The sequence below is a fragment of the Motacilla alba genome, chromosome 1, assembly GCF_015832195.1.
Source record: "Motacilla alba alba isolate MOTALB_02 chromosome 1, Motacilla_alba_V1.0_pri, whole genome shotgun sequence".
Lineage (NCBI taxonomy): Eukaryota > Metazoa > Chordata > Aves > Passeriformes > Motacillidae > Motacilla > Motacilla alba.
Window position 1 is genome coordinate 114,102,381 of NC_052016.1, and position 23,692 is coordinate 114,126,072.

General features: G+C 36.4%; 1 protein-coding gene across 11 annotated transcripts in view; it reads right to left on the reverse strand.

Moving 5' to 3' along the window:
• Positions 1-23,692, reverse strand: part of DMD (dystrophin) — a 1,161,005-nt gene that overhangs the window by 309,476 nt on the left and 827,837 nt on the right. For all 11 annotated transcript variants that reach the window (XM_038157590.1, XM_038157575.1, XM_038157541.1 and 8 more), the window contains one exon: positions 15,733-15,968. In XM_038157590.1, coding sequence (XP_038013518.1) covers positions 15,733-15,968 — 236 coding nt within the window. The remainder of the gene's footprint in view (positions 1-15,732; positions 15,969-23,692) is intronic.

A 23,692-nucleotide genomic window follows, 5' to 3' on the forward strand; every position in this document is an offset into this window, starting at 1 on the left:
TGGGACGCAGCAGGTGCTTCCTCCATTGCTCACTGTGGGATGTTTCTGCTTGGTGGCCAATCCAGGGGGCAGCAGCTCTGGGACTCTGGGAGTCACAGAACTTTGTTATTCATTCCTTTCTATTCCTGTCTCACCTTCTGATGAATCTTTCTCTCTGCTCTTTGTAGTATAGTTACAGTGTGGTGTTTTTAATGCAATATATATCATAATATAATAAACCAGCCTTCTGAAATGGAGTCAAGATCTCTCCTTCCCTTCACCAAGTCCTATCTGCCCTGAAGACCCACAGCAATAGACCACATCCTGACTCCTTGAACCATGTTGCAGTTGCAGCCTTTCTCAGGCAGAGCAATAAAAAATTTGCTCCTCACTCAGGCACTGAGGCTTGGAACTTTACAACATAGACCAAAGCACTGAATCAAAATCACTGACAACACACAAGACAAACTTCAAGGAGTATAGATTTCATAAAGCATGTTTCACAGAAGAAATTAAGCATGGAACAAGTAAGGAATGGCTGAAAATACGTAACTCTTTTTACGTGGCTGTCACACAGATTGGCTTGCAATCATCCTTCTCATATATATTCCCCCTAAATATTCAATACTGAATACTTAGTGAGGTTTCTTACAGGAAAAATGTTATTTTCTTCCTGACCCACTCAAACTAAGATCACTGTATTGGGAAGGACATGCACATTCTCTTGTTAACAAACTTTGTTATTCCTGTTCATCCCTCCTGAGCTGTGCAAAGAAGCCATTATCAACAAATCACCGTCTGCAAAATGCATGGAATAAAAACCAAAGTGATGTGGATGGAGACAAAACAACACATTATACCCACAATGTATGTTGAAAGCTTTATTAAACAAAGTTGCAGGGAAAGTCACATATCTTCTTCCTCTCTTGGCTGTCACTTTATCTATTTCATATGCTCCATTACCTCTGCACAAGCCCAGGAGGTGTTTGCACATAATAGCATTTCATTCTTGATTGAATTTACACTGAATGTTGCCTGCCTATTATGCATACATATGATTCTGCATTTTATCACCCCTAAAAACATATTGTGAACCCCATGCAGTAATTTGGGAAACATCCCTTACAACCACAACTTTAAAAAGGCTATTTTTAGCTCCCACAGATGCCGAGACACTTTATTACGTTCAAGAAATCTTTCTACAAATGCTGTTCCTGAAAGGTGCATAATTATGATGCATTGTGCGTGTTGTCATTTTGAAACTATGCACCAAAGTAGCCACTGCAAGTGGATTAATGTCAAAACAGATAACAGGCTGCTCTCTGATGGCCAAATGGTCTGGAAGTCTGAGATAACCCATCTAACATTCCAGTAGCAGGAAACAAACAATCATTTTTGCTATGATCTGCCCCAATTCATGTCTATGATTAAGAATTACAAATGATTTTTTTCATTACTCAGTGAGACATACCAGGAATTTTTATTGTGACTAAAATATGATCAAAACAATTAGTGCATGTTAGGTTTCTTGGGTTTTCTATAATAGAATCTACAGTGTCTAAATAATATTTAAAGGGATATGAAGATGGGATCCCTGCCCTGGACAGTTTGCAAGCTTCTTTCTTAAGAACTCACATAAAAAGTGTTCACAGATTATGGATTATTGACAGGTATCAGTGGAAAATGAGAATAAGGCAGAAAAGATGGCAAGGATAATAAAAATCTCTGCGTCAGGGTGATGTTAATTGATGAATGATTTGTTACACATTGTAAACCTAATTTTTCAGAGGCAGTGGGTGTATAAACCAGCGATATTTCAAGTTGGTTCTAAGGAATATACTTTGTTTCCTTTTTGTACATATTATGGTCAGCAACACACAATCTGTAAGAGTGGAGAAAAATATCTGGGAACATCTTTTTAACATCCTGCCTCCTCCCCTCCCCTCCTTTTCCTGTGAAATTCTGTCCACACAGTCTTGTCTCTTCCATTCACTAATTAAAATAAAATAAGAAAAAAAGAAAAAAAGGAAAAATAGAAAAAAAAGAAAACCCCTACATTTTCAAGGACAATTCCAAAATAGTGAGTTTTCTCTGAAATCTAAGTTGAAATTTAGTTAACATGCTTCAAAATATTACTATCTTCTCTCCCATAGGAGTGTAAATTCAACCAGATTTTTATTATGGAGATTCTAATTTTAAATAATGTTTTCAGGGGTTTTTTTGTTGTCATTATTTTTAAGTGATTGAGTAGTTTGCATTAAACCATACCAAATTAAGAAAGTAAAGCTTAAACATTAAGAATTACTGTATAGAAGAAGATCAGTCTCCTAGATGTCCTCATCAAACACAAATGGAATGACATAGACAGATGTCTGCATTTTTAGAGATATTTAAGACTGATGGAATAATTTAATTGAGAGAATTGGATATTAACAAATATTAAAAAGAACACCAGAATACTTCATAATTGTAACAGAGTATTTTCCAGGATCATTGGTAATTTGTCAGATAGAATTGTGGCTATACAGTTAAAAAAACCCCTTACATTTCTCAATTAATTTCTAATAAAAAGCAGCTTTCCACACTGATGTGGACACTTCATTTTATCTAAAAGCCTCTAAAAATAAAAATTTTTATCAAACATAATAGAAAATTGTTCTGAGAAAATATAGTCATATTATAGCAGAGTTATTTCCATCTCTCATTACCTGAACTTTACTGCAGTGCCGACCATAAAATTAGGACTAAAAACTAGTTTTAACATTTAACCTCTCTGCTGCTCAGCAGTTATTTCTGAATTGTTTCGATGAGCCTCTTGCCAATTAGATTTTCTTTTCCTTTCCCTCCCCAGAGCACCAGAGGAGCAGCAGACGGGAAGAACCCCAGCAGACAGAACACTGGCAGCAGGCTGCTGCCCAGGAACAGTTTGCCATGGTCAGCCCTTACAGGGACTGGCATCCTCTGTGCTGTGTTACCTTCCTAGCAGTGCATCCCTCACAGGCAACATTCAAATAAATTTAGAAAAGAAAGGGAAAAACTACAGAGGCAGATTGAAATGAAGGCAGAATGTCTCCAAGGAGAAGCATCAGTAGCAAAGCACTAAAAGATCATTATTTTCTGTTGAGTATTGTGAAAAAGTGCTTGTTTTCACATTATTTTTAATAATCCATTACAATTCTTTTGAAGTACCGGGAACTGGAAATGAGTCCTGCTGTTCATTCTTTTCTTTTGGAGATAGTACTAAAAAATAATCTGCTATTTATATGGTTTTTGTGCTGAAAACGGTAATTACAGTGAAAAAGTCTTATTCTGCAATGACAGTAGAAGGAAAGAGGGTTCAAAATGATAATATAAATGGTGATTTACCCATCATTCAAAACAGAATGAAGAATCCTTTAACCTATATATTGTTTAATAGCATCCCTGAGGATCAAACCCAGCAAAGCCTAACAATGATCATATATCCCATGGAATTCAGAAATGGGCATACAATGAGACATGAAGTCAAGAGAACACATTTCCTGTGAAACCTACAGTGGAAAAATCCCAATTTTCTCATAAGGAAAACTAAATGCTTTGTATTCCATGCTAAGAGGTCTCCAAAGGCTGTCCTGTTATTTTAATTAAGATTTGTGATTTTAAGATTGGCTAATGAAAGAATTTCAAAGGAATTGGGTAATGAGCACCCAAGGAAATGAAAAGTCACATGCACATTTCCCTTAGATTCCACTTACAACTCTGGCTTATGTATGAACCATTCTAATTGTTAGAGGCATACCAAATTATTAAATTCACACAAAAAACCATCATAATTAAGTAAAAGAGATTAATCACACCTTGATAAGAAATATTGGGAAAGAAACTTAATAAAAACATAGAAACTAGTAAACAAAATGAAGTAACGTGACTGAATAGAAGTTTAAATATGAAAGATATTCCTTAATCTCAGCATATTTGGCTAGAAAGTGTCAAAGAAAGATACTTGTAAGATATTCTTCTCAGGAGGCAGGTGATGTTTGACCTAAATACTTCTGCAGTCTAGCAGGAAGAGGAGGAGATGGGGGAGGGAAATGTGGTGATATTAGATTTGCATATACTAATCTAGATAAAAAACAAGAGCATTTCTATGGTACAAAGTTTTCTCCTTCCCTGAATTTTTGCACTTCACCAATAGAGACCTTTATACAACTTTGTCTTAGAGAAGACAAAGTAAGAGTCTTGCAAACTTTTCCAATTCAAGAATTACATTGGTTTTCCTACCCTTTCCTCTCCACCTACATTTAATCCATCTTTCCTGTCTTCTCTTAACCACACTCACAAGACAAGGGCGACAATTTCACCTTTTTTGCTCAGCTCAGAACAATGATCTAAAACCTGGTTGAAATTACTTATAAATATACAACTGTTTTCATCCACATGCACCTTCTCAGAAGTATAATTTAAATGCACAAAATACCACTAATTCTTTTCTGTGAACCCTTCTGTCTCTAAATCAATCATATCAACAATGTCTGGTGTGGATTATATTGCAGGTTTGTGTAGCTCTGGAACATTTAGTACAGGAACACAGAAGTGATATTTTTGGGTTCATAACATCAGGCCAAATATATATATGACACTCACTGACCAGAAGGGCCACTTGGCTGTGCTCAGCCCCAGTTCAGATTCTGCTGCCTCTAAAGAACTTTCCCCCGACTTGTAAAAAAGTGCATGGGAAATCCTCTTTAGTAAATAAATACTGAATTTGCTTTTTTTTTTTTTTTGCCTCTAAATTAGTCAAGGAATACAAAATACAAATGGCTGAGGGAGTTGATTTTATCAACTGTCTCACAGCACTTTGATGCCAAGCTTTCACAGTTCTCATCTAGTGAGCACAGATATCACAGAATGACAGAATCACAGAATTTCTGGGTTGGAAGAGACCTTTAAGATCATCGAGTCCAACCCATGTTCTAACACCTCAACTAGATCATGGCACCCAGTGCCACATCCAGGCTTTTTTTAAACACATCCAGGGATGGTGACTCCACCACCTCCCTGGGCAGATGATTCCAGTATTTGACCACTATAATGTGGTTTCCTAGCACCAGTGTTCTTGTTTTTTATCTCTTGCCTCAACAACAGGTCCAGGTGGGGCAGAAACCCCACCCAAAATCGCAATACCAGCAAAAAAGCTGATAGTTTTTATGTGTTCTGAGGCACCATCATTTCCTTGTAAAACACAACCACTCTGTCAGAGCTGAATGACATGATAGGAGTGTGCCACATATACCAGTTTTCATCAGGAATATTATGCCATATGGACCACATATGAAGGAGTAGAAGGATTTATGATAACATTTTAAAATGTTATCCGTGTTGATCCCAATGCACAGCAGGAATTTAAGACACACTGATTAAATACCAGAAAGGAAAATGGTCAAACATATGTCAAAGTGTTGGACATTTACCCTGAGCTATCATCACACATCATGCCACCTTCAGAACTGTCTGTTTGAATAAAAGATTCCGTGACATATGCAGCAAGACATAACTGGTAGCTCACAATAGCCCAAAAAATAGCATTCTTCCCACAAAGAGGGAAATGCTTAAATTCACCTTCTGCTTATTATTTCTTCATTTTAACTTCCTTGCTTTTTTGGTCAAAAAACATAACAGATATTCCTCTGAACATGAAGGAAAAAAATAAAACAGGGTATGTGTGTTACCTTAGAACCATTTTTTTCTAAAATATCAAAACCAGCTTCTTCTCTAATTAGAAACAACTGCTGATCCTAATTTTTTTGTTTCTCACAGAAGGAAAGTGTCAAGCTGTTCTGTTAAAACATCAAAAAGAAGCCACTTTGAGTATCAAAATACAGCTTTTCACTTTACCATTGCTAATATTAGAACATTATTTTTTTGTAGTTTTGTTTCAGGGGGTTGGGTTGGGTTTTCTAATACTAAAATCAAATTTGTTTTTTAATACTAAAACCAAATTAAACTAAAACTTGGAACTGTGACCTTCAGGGGTGACAAAAGAAATGGACAGAGGAAAGAGAGATAAATCAGGGAGTTTTTTAGTGCCCCAAAGGAGTAAAATCAGTGCCTTTGGTCTGGATATCCAGAAGCTTATTTGTGCTAACAAATGGTGGGGACTGGCTGTTCCACATTACAGGAAAAGTGCTCGGTTTGCAGGGTTGTGCCAGGATTCCTGCTGGGGACAATCCCTGAGCTGCTTCATTCCCAGTGGAATGTTCTGGCTCTGTCATGTTTTCCAGCTGAAAACCTCTCCTCCACAGGGGTGGAGATGAGTGAGGCCAAATGGAGGGAGGTGTCTGTACCTGAGCTTGTGTACTGAGAGAAAGAAACCATTCCAGGAAACAATTCCCCTCACCTCACTGCAGGAAACCCAGGGCAAATTCCAAATTTAACAATTCATCTGGAGAATCTGACAAACCCAGAGGCAAGAAAAAGGAGCTTGGGAACTGGCTGACGTGACTAAATCTCACGTATGGATCTCATATTTGGCGGGAGAAAATCCTTTCTGCAGGCAGAAAGCACCTGACCATTAGGAGTGCCATGGTGAGCAGTTAAATTGATCTTAGCTCAGTAAGAAAAATGGTCCACAGAAAAAGCAGAATACAGTTCTGAGATTGATTTGTTACCTTGCTTATTGTATCAGCTGGTAACAGAGACAGATGAGAGCCTGGAGAAATGTGAAATGGCCCACACTTACTACAAAATGAAGGGTTTTTTTTAATTAAGTGATCCTTCAGCACTTGATTGCATGGAGAGCTGAATTCTCTGTTTCAATTCAGAAAAATACTTTAGTGTCTCTTTCTTGAGGAAAACTGTCCTATTGCTTTCAGTAGAAGTACATTTGTATTTTAAGCTGCATTTGCATTCAGCCATCTTCTAGGATTTCATTGCAGTTGTAACTTGAAAAACTGATATTCTATTTACACTGCAGATTTTCTGTTGGCTAATATGATTTTTTTATTTTATTTTTGTAGAAATGAAGGATATTGAACAAAAAAAATTCTACTTCTATTTAATCTATATCAAACAAAAGAAAAAATAAACATAAAACCCACCATCCCCAAATAGTGAAAGGAGGAGAGTCTTGAAGGGCTAGAATCAAAGGCTTCAACATGTTGCACACCATTAAGAAATGTTAGATGGGCTAGACAATATCTGACATTTTGACCTCATTTTCTGCATACAAAATTCAATTTAGTAGACACAAAAGGAGAATATGTTGAAGAAGAGATGAGCCAAAGTGGACTCCAGGCAGCAGAAAACAGGCCTCGTTCCACAAAGGTGAACAAGGTGGAGCAAGGGAAACTAATTCCAAGCACAGTGTTCCTCTCTCCTGAATTCCCCTCATGGTGTCAGCTTCACAAGATGCAGTTCTATCCTCCACTATTTCACTGCCTCCCCAGAACCAAAGGGACTGACTGTCTATTTACCTTAAATCTAGTGACAGCACACAGATAGTGGTAGGGCACATGAAAAAAACAAAATGGGTGTAATGGTTAGGGAATAGAGAATATTTTTCAACAACTCGGTGGTCTTGAATAAAAATATGCCTTTAAGCCTCACTTACAGTGTTTTTAAATGTTTTTCCTTTCGCTTAGAGGCAGCTCTACATAGCAAAAAATTTAAATGTTGCACTGGAGTGAGCTAAGATGTTTGTCTTCTTACATTTGAGTATTTGAGTGGTTTTTATTACTTAATGTGAGTGTTATAAAACAGTATGTACATGTAAATCAACTGAGAACTTTCCATGAGAGCTTCTCTAAGTGCAAAAAAATTATTATAGAATTCTACTGGGAAAAGAGAAGACAGAACTCCAAGAATTGTGCTTACTACAGTAGAGCTAAGTTACTAGAAACTACTTATTCTAAAGCTTATACTGCATTTTACAAAAGCTAGTGACGTTTTTTTAAACAATTCCTTCATGAAAAAGGATGATAATGACACTGCTGGCTGTTCTGCCTCAGGAGGGAATTGTCCATCTGCTAGCAAAACCCAAACCTATATCATTATTTGGATGTGTTTATAGGAGTATCAGAATACCCTGGCACATTGGGAAACCAATAGGGCAAAAAAACATTTCAAGATCACAGATTTTTAAAGTTTAAATTCTGGGGTCATTTTTTTTTTTTTCCACATAAAAGAACTGTGTTTCAAGATCAGTTTTATTAGGGAGGTCTGCTGAGATTTGATGTTTTTATTTTCTTACAGAAGAAAACTTATTTCTTGAAGAGGAGCACCATCTCCTCACACATTAAATGAGCAAATATACAATTGTTCCCCCTAGTTTTAATTTGCATTTTATGATTCCAACTAGATTAGAATTTTATACATTGCATCATTATTTAGAAACAAGCTGCTTTTATACTTCCCACAATTTCTGAATGAAACTAAAGCCACTCTACTCCTAATAACATATATCAATATTGGTACAAAAATAAAGTCCCCTAAAACTTGTGTAACTGTCTTAGCAGATCCTCACAATTATTTAGAACTAAAAAAAAGGTGTCTAAATTTTAACAGGACTTCTTCAGTCCTTAAAGCAAATCACAGCTGAGGTGGTAGGGTTACAAAGCAGGAAATAAAGCCATGATTCCCTTCATTTAAAGCATGTTTCACTGACGAGGTATAGAAAGCAGAATCCATATTTGAGAACAGCATTTACATAAAATGACAGAAGAGTTTTTCCTGGAAGTCACCTTTGCAGATCATCTTGCCCAGCTACTGCTCAAAGGTGGCCAAATTCAGTCACATCAAGTGGTCACACAAGGCTCTGTGCAGCTTTGTGATGAATATCTCCAAGGATGGGGAACCCTTGACATCTCTGGACAGCTTGTTCCACTGTTTCATTATGTTCATCATGCACATTTTTTCCTCGTAATATTTCATCAGAATTCCTTTTGCTGCTACGGCATGTGTCTGTTGGCTCTCATCCTTCTGCTGGGAACCTTTGAGAAGAGTCTGGCTCTATCTTCTCCACAGACTCCCATCTCATGGCTGCAGAGAGCAAGCAGGCGCCTTCTGAGCTCTGCCCAGGCTGAGCAAGCCCAGCTCAGCCCTTCCTCGTTTATCAAGTGCTCTCCTGCTCCTGACCACATTGCTGGCTCTTCACTGGACTCCCTGCATGTCTTTCCTGCACTCTGGGCAGCCCAAACCAGACACACAACTCCAGGTGCTTCCCACAGGTTGATTAAAGAGGAACGATCCCTGCCCTCAGCATGCTGGTGAGGGCAGTATCAAATTCAGCCCAGAATCTATCAGGCATTTTTATGCTGGCTGGGCACACACAGAGCTCATGAGGGTTTGGGGAGTTTTACACTTTCCCGTGTTTCTGTGGACAGCCCACAGCTGTAAAAGCCTTTCCACACCCATGGTATGCACTTTCCATGATGCATTTGTGGAGGGCCTCGTGCAGCAGGGTCTCTGAGCTGCACGTCCTGGTGGAATAAGAGCCCAAAATGAAAGTGTGATTTGGATTAAAAAAAGAAGATCATGCAAGATCCAGTGTTGATGGAACAGGTCATTTATACTTATAACATAGGTCAGACTCAGAAATTAAAAAAAAAAAAAATTGCAAATGAAGAAATGCAGCCCTAATGAAAAGTTGATACTTCTAATACTCAGTATATTGATGTAAACAAAACTGAGTTGCTGCACTCTCATCCCTTTCCCTGCTGAACAAGATGCCAGTTGTATTCATCATGATAATTTATCTTTATCCAGAATTGGAAAAAAAAAAACCCGCTCAAATTATTTCAAAATAGACCAATAAAAGCAAAAAAGAGTAACATTATCTTTAGGCACAACTGTTATATTGTTTTTGTGTGGATGCTGATCTACAGCCTGACTGAAAACTAATTGAAAAATGATGAAAGTAACTCCTTTACTTAAATGAGTTAAAAATAGATCCTTGGAGGTACAATTTTAATGCATATCCTAGTAATTAACATAATAGAGAAATAAATAAATAGTTGTTAATCATACTCCAAAAGACAGTATTTAGACATTTTTTATTGTTGCAGAAAACAAATATACTCTGTTACACAGTAATGAGCTGGCCAAGTTAGTTTAAAATATCAGCTGTCTTTTTGTTCAACAAAGTATTAAAATAACAGTCTCCTGACACATATTCTATATCCCTTGAGGTCCAATTTTCCAACTAATAGATCTTTTTTTCTTCCCTTTCCCTTTAAAGACTCAGATTTCCAGACCCTCTAGAGCCTCCTACTGCATTTTCTAACCTTTAGAAAGAAACTGGAAGGCTGGCAGACATTTTTGAATTTTTTAAATTTTTCTCTATTCTGCAAAAAAGCAAAAGCCTTTCAGGACCACAAATCTTTTAATTTTAAATCCATAATAATAAATTAATATATTTAGAAATCTGTTCATTTATTAGGTTTTTTTAATTCACTTCAGAAACCGAAACCAGATTTCCAGTACTTTCATAAATTAGAAGTAATTTCAGAAGTCTAACAGCATAACAGCACAAAAGAAGAATTCCAGTAGATATCCCATATTAAATACAACAACAATAATACTCTGAAATACACGTAAAATAATGATAATGTCTCCTGAGCAGTTATGTCCTGCTGTGAATTTCATAGAGGTAAGTGGGGTTTTGCACACCATTTAACCCATAAAGTCATCTGTAGGGTTATGGTATCAGAGAGGAGGCACAAAAATTCCAGTGAACCATCCAACATGCTGCAGGATCAGTTTCAGCTCCAGCCCTGCTTTATCGGGATAGTTTATCCTGGTCCAACAGTGACACAGGGAATGTCTGCAGTTGTGTATTCATATGGAAAAAGAAGATTCTACAAGATTTGAAAACAACCCTCAAAGCATCATGACAGCACAGAGCAAAGGATGGGGCAAATATGCTCTTGAAGCTTGATTCAGAAAGTGTGAATGTATATTCCCAACTTACTGGCACCACACTTGGATTCTGGACTAGCAAAATTTTCCCTTTGAGCACATCACGGGAACTGGAAAGGTTCAGATCCAAGGGTAAAATCCTCTGTTATGGTCTTTTACAGTACATTATCTGAGGATGCATGGATCTTTTCATGCATTTGTCACTAAAATAAAACTTCTGCAAAACTCTGTGGACCTTGAAGTAGACTAGACAAAAGGATGAAGACTCCACCTTGCCTATAGCTCACACTTCTAACATAAGCTATATGGACAGAGCAAAAGCCTCTGTGTGTAACCACAACTTCTCATTCAACACAGGCACATCTAGAGTACACTGATTCACACCCCGTGATGCAGAACTGCAAATTTTAATTTGGAACTTACAGTTGCTTCTGTAATAATAGGATATAAGTCTGGAAAACGATATTTTTATTTATACAAAATGGATGTTGGAACAGTTTGGACAGAAAACTTCCCATTCTTCTGATCCATGTTGATATTAATTGTAAGGTTGCACATGAAAATGCACATTTAAGTGTACTAAAATGCATAACATGTAACCATGGGAAAGGATAGATAAAAAATACTCAGACAAGAGGAACATAAGTTAAGCCCACTCTTTTTTTTCCTGCAATTTATAAACAAATATTTTTCCTTAGCTGTTATTTTACTATCCATCATCTGGAAAAGATTCTCAACTATAGAAAAACCAATTACAATTAAAAGTGAAAACATTTCCTCAATCTAGCTTTGTTTACTTCTCCAACTGACAGATGATCAAACCCACCTTTCTTTGAATAGTGACAAATTAATTAGACAGAAATAAATTCTCTACACCTTTTTTGGATGACTACTCTGGGATGACACAAATCATCCATCCTGAAAGTATCTTTTCCTCTTCTTTGCTTAAAAGTCTCAGTAACTAGGTTGGTCTCATTCTAATAAATACTTTTTTTTCAGATTAGTCCCCTCTACTGCACCTAAAAGTGAAGATTCAACCTATTCAACTCTTAGAATCAACAAGTAAAAGCAGGCATAAAAAACTGTAGTCCCATTCATATAATGCTTATTACAGACCTTTTACTAATTAAAATCTATGTTCATCCAGTGCAATAAAAAAGACATGCTTACAACTACGTATGTTTCAAAAAATTTGGATGGACAGCATACCTTGGTAAAATCCATGGACAGAATTCAAAATTTAGGGAGATTATAGTACCTGATCCCTTTGAGCAGCATCCTTAATTAACTTCAAGCTTTGCACAGCCTCCATGATTCACTACTTTCAGTAGAAATCTATTCCTGCTGCAAACCTTTCTCAAAGCATGATGCCAAGGCAGAGTTTCTGAGTAAAAGCTTGTTGGCATCTCAAGTAAGGTTTCCATTTTTCTAAAATGTAGCAAAATGGAGTATATCATCCTGTTCATCACAATTTTCTCTCTTATGAAGAACCCCCACCTGACCTTCAAATATAAAGCATGTTGATTGTCAAATATAAAGCATGTTGATTGTTTTGAAATAAGGAGAGCGAATTGAAGCAACTGGGTAAGCCATAGTTTGTCACGTCCCTCACCTCCCTACATCATGGCATATTATACAGCCATGGACTTTGCCATGAACTTTATTTGCATTATTTCTCATCTAAAGAAACAACACGAGTCTCTCGCCAGCCTGCCAAGGCATCTTCAAGCAGATGAGAAAAATATAATAATTTTCCTTTAATGAAAATACAGATGACACTAATGCTAGTATTAAATATCTTTGCTACACACTTTTTAGTATCTTTTAGTTTAATTATACAGAGTTTAACAAGATATACACAATCATGGATGACTGAAATATGTAATGCATTTGTTTGAACTACACCACTCGTTTGACTGAAAGATTAACTATAGATATTAGAGATGAGTAGTCATTATGCTACTCTTTTAGTATACTACTTTTACTATATATTATGTGCACCACTTAAGAGAATTTAATTTGTATTGTTTCTTTCATTAAGGGGAAGCTGCCACTAAAATAAGCCTTCTTTAAAAATAGTTGTCTTTTTTGAGTTTTATTATCCTATAATTAACCCGTGTATGTGCTATCCACACAAGAGTGCCAATTCACTGAGATCAGCTCCAAGCAAAGTTCAAGTGAGGGCTAATGATGTCTTAAACTTTTATGGAGGAAAAAATATGGCAAAGTTAGTGGCTGTGATCCTTTATACAATCAGATTGAAGTGGACTTAACCAAAATGCCCTCAGAGATGGAGCTTCAACAACATTACATGCTGCTGTGAAAGAAAGGGCAACCTAAGGTCACTTATTTTTACCTGGGTGATTTGGAAAACGGCCTGTTACATACACTGCCAGGACGTGGGATTTCTTTGCTTTTAATATGCTTGCTCTGACATTGCAATTTACCATTAGAAATGTGGCTCTCTGCTTTGAATGAAATACAAATGGAAAGAAAACCCAAAGCCAGTAAGGGTTTGGTAACACAACAACAGGATGAGCTGTTTGAAGCATTCTGAACTCTGGGTGAGCAGCTAGAGCCATTTTATAAAGAAACAACTTTCTTTAAGCATTTATCTCTGTAATGATGCCTTTTTATAAGGGAAGTATTTGGCTGTGTTCAGATGGTGTTTTACACCTGAAGTCTAAGAACTGACTTTAAAAAAACAGGTCAATCTACAAGGATGGAACTTTCATTAAATCTTACTGAGGTACCTGTAAAGATGCAATAAACTCTCCAAATAAACCACAGTGCAGTGTTGTGGTTTTCAATGACCTTTAAATTACAACCTCAGGAAAAGTATCCCTATAATCTTCCACAGAATGTACAGATCTGGGGAGGTAAGCACTACTTCACTTTTGGATTTCCAACTCAGATCATGTCTGGCGTGACTTTTCAGATTAGCCAAGTACCCACACGTCCAACTTCATCAGCTCACAGACTGCTGCAGACACTCCACACATTAGAAAGCAGGGTAGGGTTGGTTTTTTTTTTTCTTTTTTGAGAAACCTAAAAATTCTTTGTCAGTTTTGAAAATTGTCCATCCTAATCTCACCTAATAATCCAGTGATAGATTTACAAGAAGAATGAAATATTTCATGGCATTCATTTCCATGTATTAAGTGATATTAAGATGATCATTAGAGAAGAGGGAGACAGCTAACAGAACTGCAGTCTATATATAGACATTGGTTCTTCCATTTCATCAGAGAATGTATTAAATGTCACATTCTGTTGCACAGCCAATTAGAGAGGTAAGCATGACAAAAAAGACTTTTCCTGCTGGTTTTGTTACCAGCACAGCATGGTATCAAAAAAGAGACAGGGCTACCCAGCCAGGAACAGACTGCAGTAGTGTTAAAATATTTTAGCCTTGAACTAAGATAAAATGCAAATACAAAGCAGTTAATTTTAAACCATATATAATATTAACTGAAATTCTGAAGAGCTAATAATTTGATCTCGTATTTGAGTAAAACACATTTGCAGAAGGAAGCAAACTATGGATTTTGCCTGCCAGAATAGTATGCTAAAGTGAGGTGTAAGACAACTGAACAATGCTGAACCAAGTATTTGACAATATAAAATTTTAAAACCAAAATGATTCTGAAAAACAGTGAAAGATAATGTGTAAACAAGTCTTCTTTGGCCATCAACCTTTCCAAATGACATAACAACTATTTTAACCTAATGCCCTGTGCAGATGGCACTGGAATTATCACTTATATCCATTCTGTTTTAAGGATATTTTAATTAATGAAGCAGTATGTAATTCTACTTAGCAAATATAATCAGCATTAATCAAGATGAAACTAACATGTTCATCATATAGAAGGTAAAGCCAGCCAAATTTCTCAAAAATAGTTTAAAGCACTGGGGGAAAAAGGAAGTATAAGAAAACAAGAAAAATGAATCCCATGAGACATCAGCATATTTTCTTTAAAATGTCTCAGTACAGAGCCTCAATAAAATGTATACATTTTTTCTCCCTCTATTTCTAGTTTAAGCAAAGAGAAGAATGTCAATATCTTCCTCACAATAAATCAGATTTTTTTTTTATGAGGAGGAAGATGATGAGAAAAAAACAACAGAATCTTATAATTGGGAATCCTAAACTCAGTTTTGAACTGAACTGAATGGAAATTTAGCACTGAAAAGTTTTGTGCAGGCAAGGCAAATGTTTTATATTGAACAATGCTAAATCTAGAAGGCAGGTAATTACTTTAGAGCTGTATAATACAAAATTACTTTTATTGCTACTGAGTAGCTAAAATTTAGCCTTTTTTCTCCTAAAACATGTGTTTCTGTATTTTTCTGTGTTTTCAAAGGTAAGTGATGCAGCGATGCAGTTTTGCTGACGAAACAATTGCATTAATGAGCTGCTCTTTCTGTTAAGACAACTGAGGAGCCTTTGATAAACCGAGAGCAGCAGCATGTAAGGCTCTCACAAAGTTATTAAGAAGTAACATAAGAAAAGGTGTGAAACAGGGTCGTCTTCTTCCTGGCAACCTGGAGCTTACTACGCAATTCCTTTATTCTCGTGAAGTTTATATTTCAACCATTGGCTTGCATACTCCTATAGCACAAGCAACAGAAACATATCTGCTTCAAATACCAGAGAAAATAGTAAATACTATTCCTTTTCTCCTCAATTAATTATCTAAACATTTCATCCAATAAGTGTGTTCATGGGATGAAGTGGCTGAAGTGACAACTCCATGTATTGCAGCCTATCATCTCTCCCGTGTTCCTTGTTGAAAGGATTTAATACAGAACATAGATCATGAGGCTTTCAACTTGAAAAATCAGTGTTTCTCATACCTTTTGTTTGATGATCATGTCGTTGATGTCATCAAGATCACCTACTTTCACTCTCTGAGATTTTATCTCTCGATCCAGTCGAGAAAGCCAGTCAGTGAGTTCTGCCCATGCCTTATTGAAGTCAGCCAAGGCTGGAACCTCCAAAAGCACAGAAGATGGCATTTCTGGTTTGAAGGTGGTGGTTTCCTTGGTTACCCTGGTTTGTGTATCCACAGCAACACTTTCACCAGGAGTTACTGAAAAAAAAACCACAAAAAAAGCTTAAGTTACTGAATAAATGAACTATGATAGATGTTTATTTCAGTATTTCAGAATTTATGCTATAGAAAGGATAAGATAGAAATAAGCCTGTTTCTTAATATTATCTCTACTGAAAATCTGAAAATCAAAACTAAAAGAAAATATTAATTCATTTTTTCCACCATATTTCTATTATAATATCAGTTTAACATCCAGCATTCTCAGCATATTCAAATTCCATCCTCAGAAGACCAGCTGGAACTAACAACACTACCAAAATTCACAGTGTAAGAAGAACCCCTTGCTAAAGGTTGTTGAAGCAAGGGGGTCGAGTAATTTTCCAAAAAATCTAGTAGTGGTCAATTCTATCTGTGTCAGAAGACAGATTGAAAAAGGTTGTTTGGACTATGCAACACATCCTAGCATGACCATGTATTTAGAAACAAGTTTCATTCACTGTGTCCAAGTCACTCTGCGGCTGTGAAATTGTCTGACCAAAAATCTTCTCACTTACTGTTATCACCAAGTGCTTCCCATAGGATCTGTGGCCAATATGGAAGTTTATGCAACAAGAAATTCAGCCTTGACTAGTTGTTAACTTTTCCACCTTATAACTTCAAAATATTATATGCTGTTATTTGCATATTTTTGGGTTGTTTTTTTCCTTTTGGAGGAAAACAGACACATCTTCTTAGTGTCTTTTCCTGATCTACCAGCTATGGGTTTTAAATAATCTGTAAATTATTCATTGCTTGGAATGGGGACGTACCCAACGCTGAAGCACCACTTCTGTCTCTGCAGCAAAAATGATGAGAGGTGTCACAGACACACACCATTGCACAGGGAAGTATGGAACATAAAATAATTCAGAAGTTCAAGACTGATCTTTTCTCCTTGATTTTTGCTATTTACAAAGAGATGGCTATGAGCTGTTGGGCTATTTTTGACCTTCAGTTAACGATGCAAAAGCAAGTCCGCATGCATGATATTATTGCAGATGAGGCTACACTAAATTATATCTTTTTCTCATTTTTTAAAAAAAAGATCAAGCAAAGAAGAAAACTAAAACAAAGAAAACAGAAGAACACATGTGATTGCTTCACTGAGGTTCCACAGTATTAGAAAAGAAATGAAATACCTACAGTTTAGGATCTCTATCTGAATCAGCTGCTGAAACAGCAATAACTAAACCAGGAAGGCAGAAATAAAAGCTCTGTGGAGTGTGTTCTACATTTTCTAGCATTGAACCACCAAATAGTAATTTCTAAAGGACTGCAATGGGGTTTTTTTTGCATTTTTCCCAGTCCTCCTACAGAGTAGAGAACATCAGTTTCCTGCCCTCTTCCTGTGAGATAGCTTGTCTTCAACAAAAGCAAACCAAAACACCAAAACAGTGTAACTCCATGCACATTAAGTGTTTTGCTTTGTTTTGGTTTTTTTCTTGCTATTACTTTTGAGAGTCTAATGCTTTTTCATTAACATTCATGCCTTTGCAGCAAAGTCTGTTTGAAACGTGAAAACCAGGTGGTAGGTCAGGGTTCAATGATTCATTGATGTCAATAAAGCCAAGGCCTCATATTTCCTCTCTGGCTTCAGAGATTCTTAGACAACAGGAAAACAGTTGCCTAATTTGGCATTCACATAGGTGAAAGAGAAGTTGTCTCATCTCAGAGGAAATTCTTCTCCTCATCAGTATTCAGGTAAATTGAAAAACAATTTTCTAAACTGGGACATCCATCAGTAGACTTAGGCACCGCTTTGCACCTCACATATTTTGACCTGAGTCCACAATCACAAGTTCACCATTCAATATCTATTTATTTATTTTCCCCCCAGTGGCAGCCATTTCAGAAAAGTGTGCTTCTAACCTTCTAATGTTTATGGGTTTACTGATCTGGGTTTTGGCTTATGGGTTTGGGGTTTTTTAATCCATTGGGCTGGTTTTTGTGTGGTTTTGTCAGAAGTGCAACAGTCCAGTATAGTATCTTTTCTAAAAAACATCAAGATCTACCACTATCTACCATCATCTGCTAAGGATGGCAATAATCTGTTCCAGTTTGACTGATCATTAGAATATTTGAGTTATCAAATTATTTATGAAAATTACCTTTAGAAAGTGTTTGTATAGTGATTCACTTCTGAGACTTATCTCCCCTCCAAACAAAAATGCCACTTAGAATAGTATTTCTCCTCATTTCTTATTTCTTCCTTATTTCCCTTATTTCTCCTTGTTTATGCTTGCATAGATATGACACAGTTCATTTAACAGAACTGTATAAATAAGTGAATAAAATAATAGACAAATATAAATCAACATTAACAACACAATATGTAGTAAAAGATCTCATTCTGAAAAAAAATTTATCCCAAACTGCACTGACATTTTCTGTGACTCAAAGGGGACAGTTTGCTCCTTTTGGCTTTGGTGGAGTCTCTTTATTATTAGTTTGCTTTTGGATTTTTCTCAGGACAACTAATTTATTGATGCAAAACTTGAATCAATTTTTTTTTCAAATATCTGAGTAATAAATTCTATCCTATTGAAACATGTAACAAAAAAAAAATAAAGGACTTAATCTTTCAATTTATTTAAAGGTTATAATGGTTCACTCTTGTGATGTGATAAACATGAAAACCAAAAGGACACTTAGAATTTAAGACATCAAACCACACAAATACAGTTTTTAAGGTGATTTCTCATTAGCATTTTCTGCTGTTTAACAAAGAAGGAAACAACACAGAACAATAATAGGAGAAAAATAAGCCACAGAATAATAGGTGTGATTTTCAACTTTTTCTTGAGCTTTGAAATATACTGATGAAATTGAAAGTATATTGGCAATTTTTTCATCTTAAAATTAATCTGTAATGTTAAACTTGAAGCGTTAGGATAATTGGAATGTGACATGAAATTGAAATTCAAATATTGAATGCAAACCCAAGTAAAACAGAATGAAGCCAATTGAAAGGAAAGAATTTTCTGCCTTTTTACTCTGCTTATTTCAGTGTTGTGTTTCAAGAAAGGGTCAAACTGACAAGATAAACCAAATAAAACTCCTTATTTAGGTACTGAAGAGGAACAGAACAGACAGGAAGAATGACAATGCTTTCAAAAGCTTCAAAGCCCTTCAAACACCCTCTTTCAAGCCACAGTCTTTAAGCAGAACTGCCTCAGTTCACAGGAATGTTCCTAACCATCCTTCTGAATGCTTTTAGTGCTGGGTAAGTTGCAACTATGTAAGACAACTGCATCTACTAGGTCAAAGCTTTTTGACAAAGAAAAAATAACACAGTAACTGGATGTACATTTTAATTCCATTTACAAGTCTAGCCTGGGTTTTTAGTTCCATTGTGAGCAGCACCAATTAAAGGAGACTCCAGCCTTAAATCCTTCATGCAATGAGTAGCAGTAAAATGCACCCACTAAACCTCCTTCTTGTTTCAATCACGGAAACTCATCTGCCTTTTACTCACTCTGAGCAAGCAGAGAAGGAATACCTGTACCTTGCTATACACTCAGACAACACCACTCAGTGAGTTTGCTATTTTAACACAGGCAACACTTGATTTCTTTAGTGGCAGAACAGGTGAGTATCCCCTCTGTGGCCATCGAGCAGTTCACAGGGTGCCACATTGCACACCAGGCAGGTTTGGCTTATTTCATGGGAAATCTCCATGTCATTTTACCACTTTATCCTTCTGAGCTAGACTTGGAACAACTAAACTCCACAACACCACACAGGTGAAATTCTGTCAGCTACTAAAATACATTTCCAACCCCCCCACCCCCCCGTTATGCTGTGGCATTGCAACCAGTTTTCTACAGAGTTAGAGCATCCACGAGTGTATCCCTAAAATCCAAGCAGACTTCTTGGAGGGAGATCTGAAAAGACAGTTCTGAGACTGATTTATTTAGACCTGTTCCAGTGATAAATGAATCACTCATCATCTCTGTCTGTCCTTCAATGTTAAGGAAATAAAGTTAAGAGTACATTAAGTTCTCCCATTCAGTACAGCCCCTCCCTGCAAGGTGCTCACTGCCAGTAGCACTTTTTGCAGAGGAGCTACAGCTACTGGCCAGGTGTTCCAGGTCATAAAGGAGTTCTGAAAGGAAAATAATAGTGGCCGACAGAGCTCTGATTAAATGTTATGAATAATATAAATTTATTACCTCAAAAAAAAAAAAGCACGTCAACTTTGAAGTTTGAAAGCAAGGAATGTTTTTTTCTAGTGGTCTGAACTCAAAATAAAGATTTTTTGTTGATCAAAAATTATTGCCAAGAAAATTCCACCCACAGCTCTATATCTGGAAAATATGCATCCTTAGAGCATTGTTTCTCAAAGTTAACATTTTATTAACATTTTAATCAACTTTTAAAGACAAAAATCATGTTCCAAAGTGAATCTTTTCTATTTTAAAACAACACCAATGTTTGATTTCCTTAGTCCTGAATATTTAGTAAAAGCAATTCCTAGAAAAAGAAGACTTGGTAACTGTATCAGATATATTTCATAAATAGCAATTTTATAGACTATAAATGGGTAAAAGTTTTATACCTAATTTCATTAACACTTAGGGAATGTTCACATTATATGTTACTGTTAGCAGTTTAATACCCAAGTTAAGTGCCTAGACTACCTTTTAATTCTAGAAGTTCTTTATGACTCTTAACAAATCATTATGGATTATATATAATTTTAATTATTAATGGTAAAAGAAAAGAAGCTGATCGTTTATGGGATTACTAATTAAAGTTTAGATCTAAAAAAGGTCTGTGCAGTGGGATGAAGGCACTGAAACTAAAGAACCCTTAGAGGTTCAAAAGAAAGTAAAAAGTCAAGGTTAAAATGCTTAGGAGAAAAGCAAAATATTTACAAGTGAATGTCTACTGCTATATTTGAAAAATAACTATGGTTAGTTTTCTAAAATATTGGTTATGTTTATGGTTTCTAAAATATTACCGTTACTATTACGAGATTTTTAAACAGCATCAGAACTTTAAATTTAGTAGGAAGAAAAGTGTCAGCTTTCTCAGACTTTTCTTTCTTTGTCATAGGATAAAACTGGTAGAATTTTCTTAACATCCTCCTTTTTATATCTGGGAGTGTGACAAAGCCATTTATTGTACAGTGCATTTTTCAAAGTTCCTCCAAACACAATGGCAAGATGTTTTGATATGCCTTTCACTCAATGTAAAGAAAACCTCTTCTATCACAAACACTGAATTACAACAGGAATAAGAACACAGAAAAAAGGTAGAGTCTACCAAACAGTAAGAATTTCAGTGATATAAACCACATAAGTTGGTTTGTGTGCATCATAATGTAAATAAAAACTTAGGGTGAGGTTAAATTAGTGCCACATAGGGAAAAGTTCATATGGTGACCTGTTACTGCAAAGAGCTTCTACAAATACTTTCTGTGTATGCAAGATACCTAGAAGTAGAATGTTAACAGCTCCCTTGGTCATAAGAGGCACTTCAAGGTAATTTCCAGGTACAGAAGTTGGAGCTTTAAAAAATTGCTCTTTGTAGAAGAGAATCAGGTTGGGGAATATTTCAGCAAACCAGACACATATATAGAAATCCATGGGCTCTGATGGGATGCACCTGTTGAGTGCTGGGGGATCTGGCAGCAGTCATTGCCAGAATTCTCTTTACAAACTTTGATGGATCATGGCAAAAGGAAGAAGTCTCTGAAGACTGAAGGAAAACAAATGTCACTTCTATCTTCAGAAAGGATAATATGGAGGACCCAGAGGATGACAGCTTCACCTCAAACACTGGTAGGCTGATGGAGCTGTTGGCATCACTGGCTGCACTAGGAGGATCATTGCCAACACGTGGACAGAGCTGATCTTTCCCCTCTGCTCAGCACCAGGAAAACTGTATCCAGCACAAGACAGCTACAGAACTACTGAAGAGAGGCCAGTGAATGGCCACAATGATGATTAAGGGACCGAGACCTCTCTTATATGAGGAAAAAGCTTGAGAGAGCAGGAACTGTTCAGCCTAGAAAAGAGAAGACTCGGGGGGACCTCATGAACACATATAAATATCTGAAGGGAGGGTGCACAGAAGGTGGAACCAGGCTCTTTCCAGGAGTGCCCACCAGTGAAAAAAAAAATGGGCACAATTGAAACACAGGAGGCTCCCTATGAATATCAGGAAACAGACTTTGAGTGAGTCCTGCAATGGGTTGAACCAGAGAGTTTGCAGAATCTCTACTCTTGGAAATACTCAAAAGTCATGCAAACATCAACCTGGGTAGCTTCCTCTAGGTCATCCTGCCTGAGTAGGGGGTTGGACCAGATTATCTCCAGAGTTGGACCAGATTATCTCCAGAGGTCCCTTCCAGTCTTAGTCTTTCTGTGGTCCTGTATAGCTACATTCCCAAACACTCTCTAAAAAACAAATTGGAAATAGTGTAATAAATGACAATTCTTTGGGAAGGAAGCAGCAAAGAAAGAAGATAATACATGGAAATAATCCTGGCACAGTGTACATAAAGAATTCAATTGACTGCTCTACATGTGGTGGAAATGGCTTTAAAACTGCAGCATTTGATTCTAATTAGACTATGACTCAACCAGGGGCAAGTAGTACAAAACCAACAGAAGATTGTAATATATATCTGTAAACAGAGGTAGCATTAATCTGCTTGGACCTATTGTTCCATTCAAACCTTTCTGAAAGATAAACTGCTCTAAAGTTCAGTCTCCTTTTAGTAATATAGCATTGTCATGGCATTCTCCAAGAACCTTTCCTTAGGCAAAGTTCAGCATGATTGATGGGGCCACTAAAAATTGAAAAGCAAAAGGCTATGGTATGAATGGATCCCTTTTAGTGAGTGAGAGAATTAAGCAGACAGAAACTAAGGAAAGGTAGCCCAAGAACCTCGCATGCACTTTTTTAAAAAGCAGTATTATTTATACCACTACACAAGGCGTTTCTCTTTTTTCCAAAGGATAAGAGTCTTCTCTGGTGAGCAGTTGTTACAAAAGGGTTTCATGAAAATGAATGTTTTGTACTACAGAAGTTGTGGTGCTGTGAAATCAAATTCTGTCACATACTTGCCTTATAGAGAACATTGTGACAACATCTGTCACAAATGATGCAAGAACCTCTCAGTATTCTTTTTGTCAGTAAAAGAAACAAGGTCCTTGATTTCGTATGCAGCCTTCAATTGGATGACAATCTATGCGACAACAATTTACATTTCCAGTGCACTGCTATTGGCATGTAACTGAATTTTCACAACTAATTCTTTGATATAAGGGAAAAAAACCATACTGCCAGCAGCTCCAAGTTTTACAGTCTCATAAAAATCACCTCTTCTAATTTTTGTAAGATCTATTTATTGATTTGACTGGCATAAATTGCTATCTTATTCCAGGGGAACTCTGAAAAAAGGGTGTAAAAAATTGTACAGATATGAAACAACAAGAAGCCAGTTGAATTCTAGGTACCTTGTAGTTAAAAAAATAAACATCATAACAGATTTAAAGAAGCTGTGAAATAAACAGAGCGCAGTTATTAGCTAATCTAACAGAATTACAGAATTCATGCAAAAATGTCCAGGTCTACCCTTATTCTTCAAGTGGAAAATTTTGCAGGATAAAAACCAGCTGTTCAAAGGTAATGTCATCACTGTCACCTTGTTTTGATAAAGGAATTACTGAAATCACTACAAGCACCTTCTATTCTTTCATCATAATTGT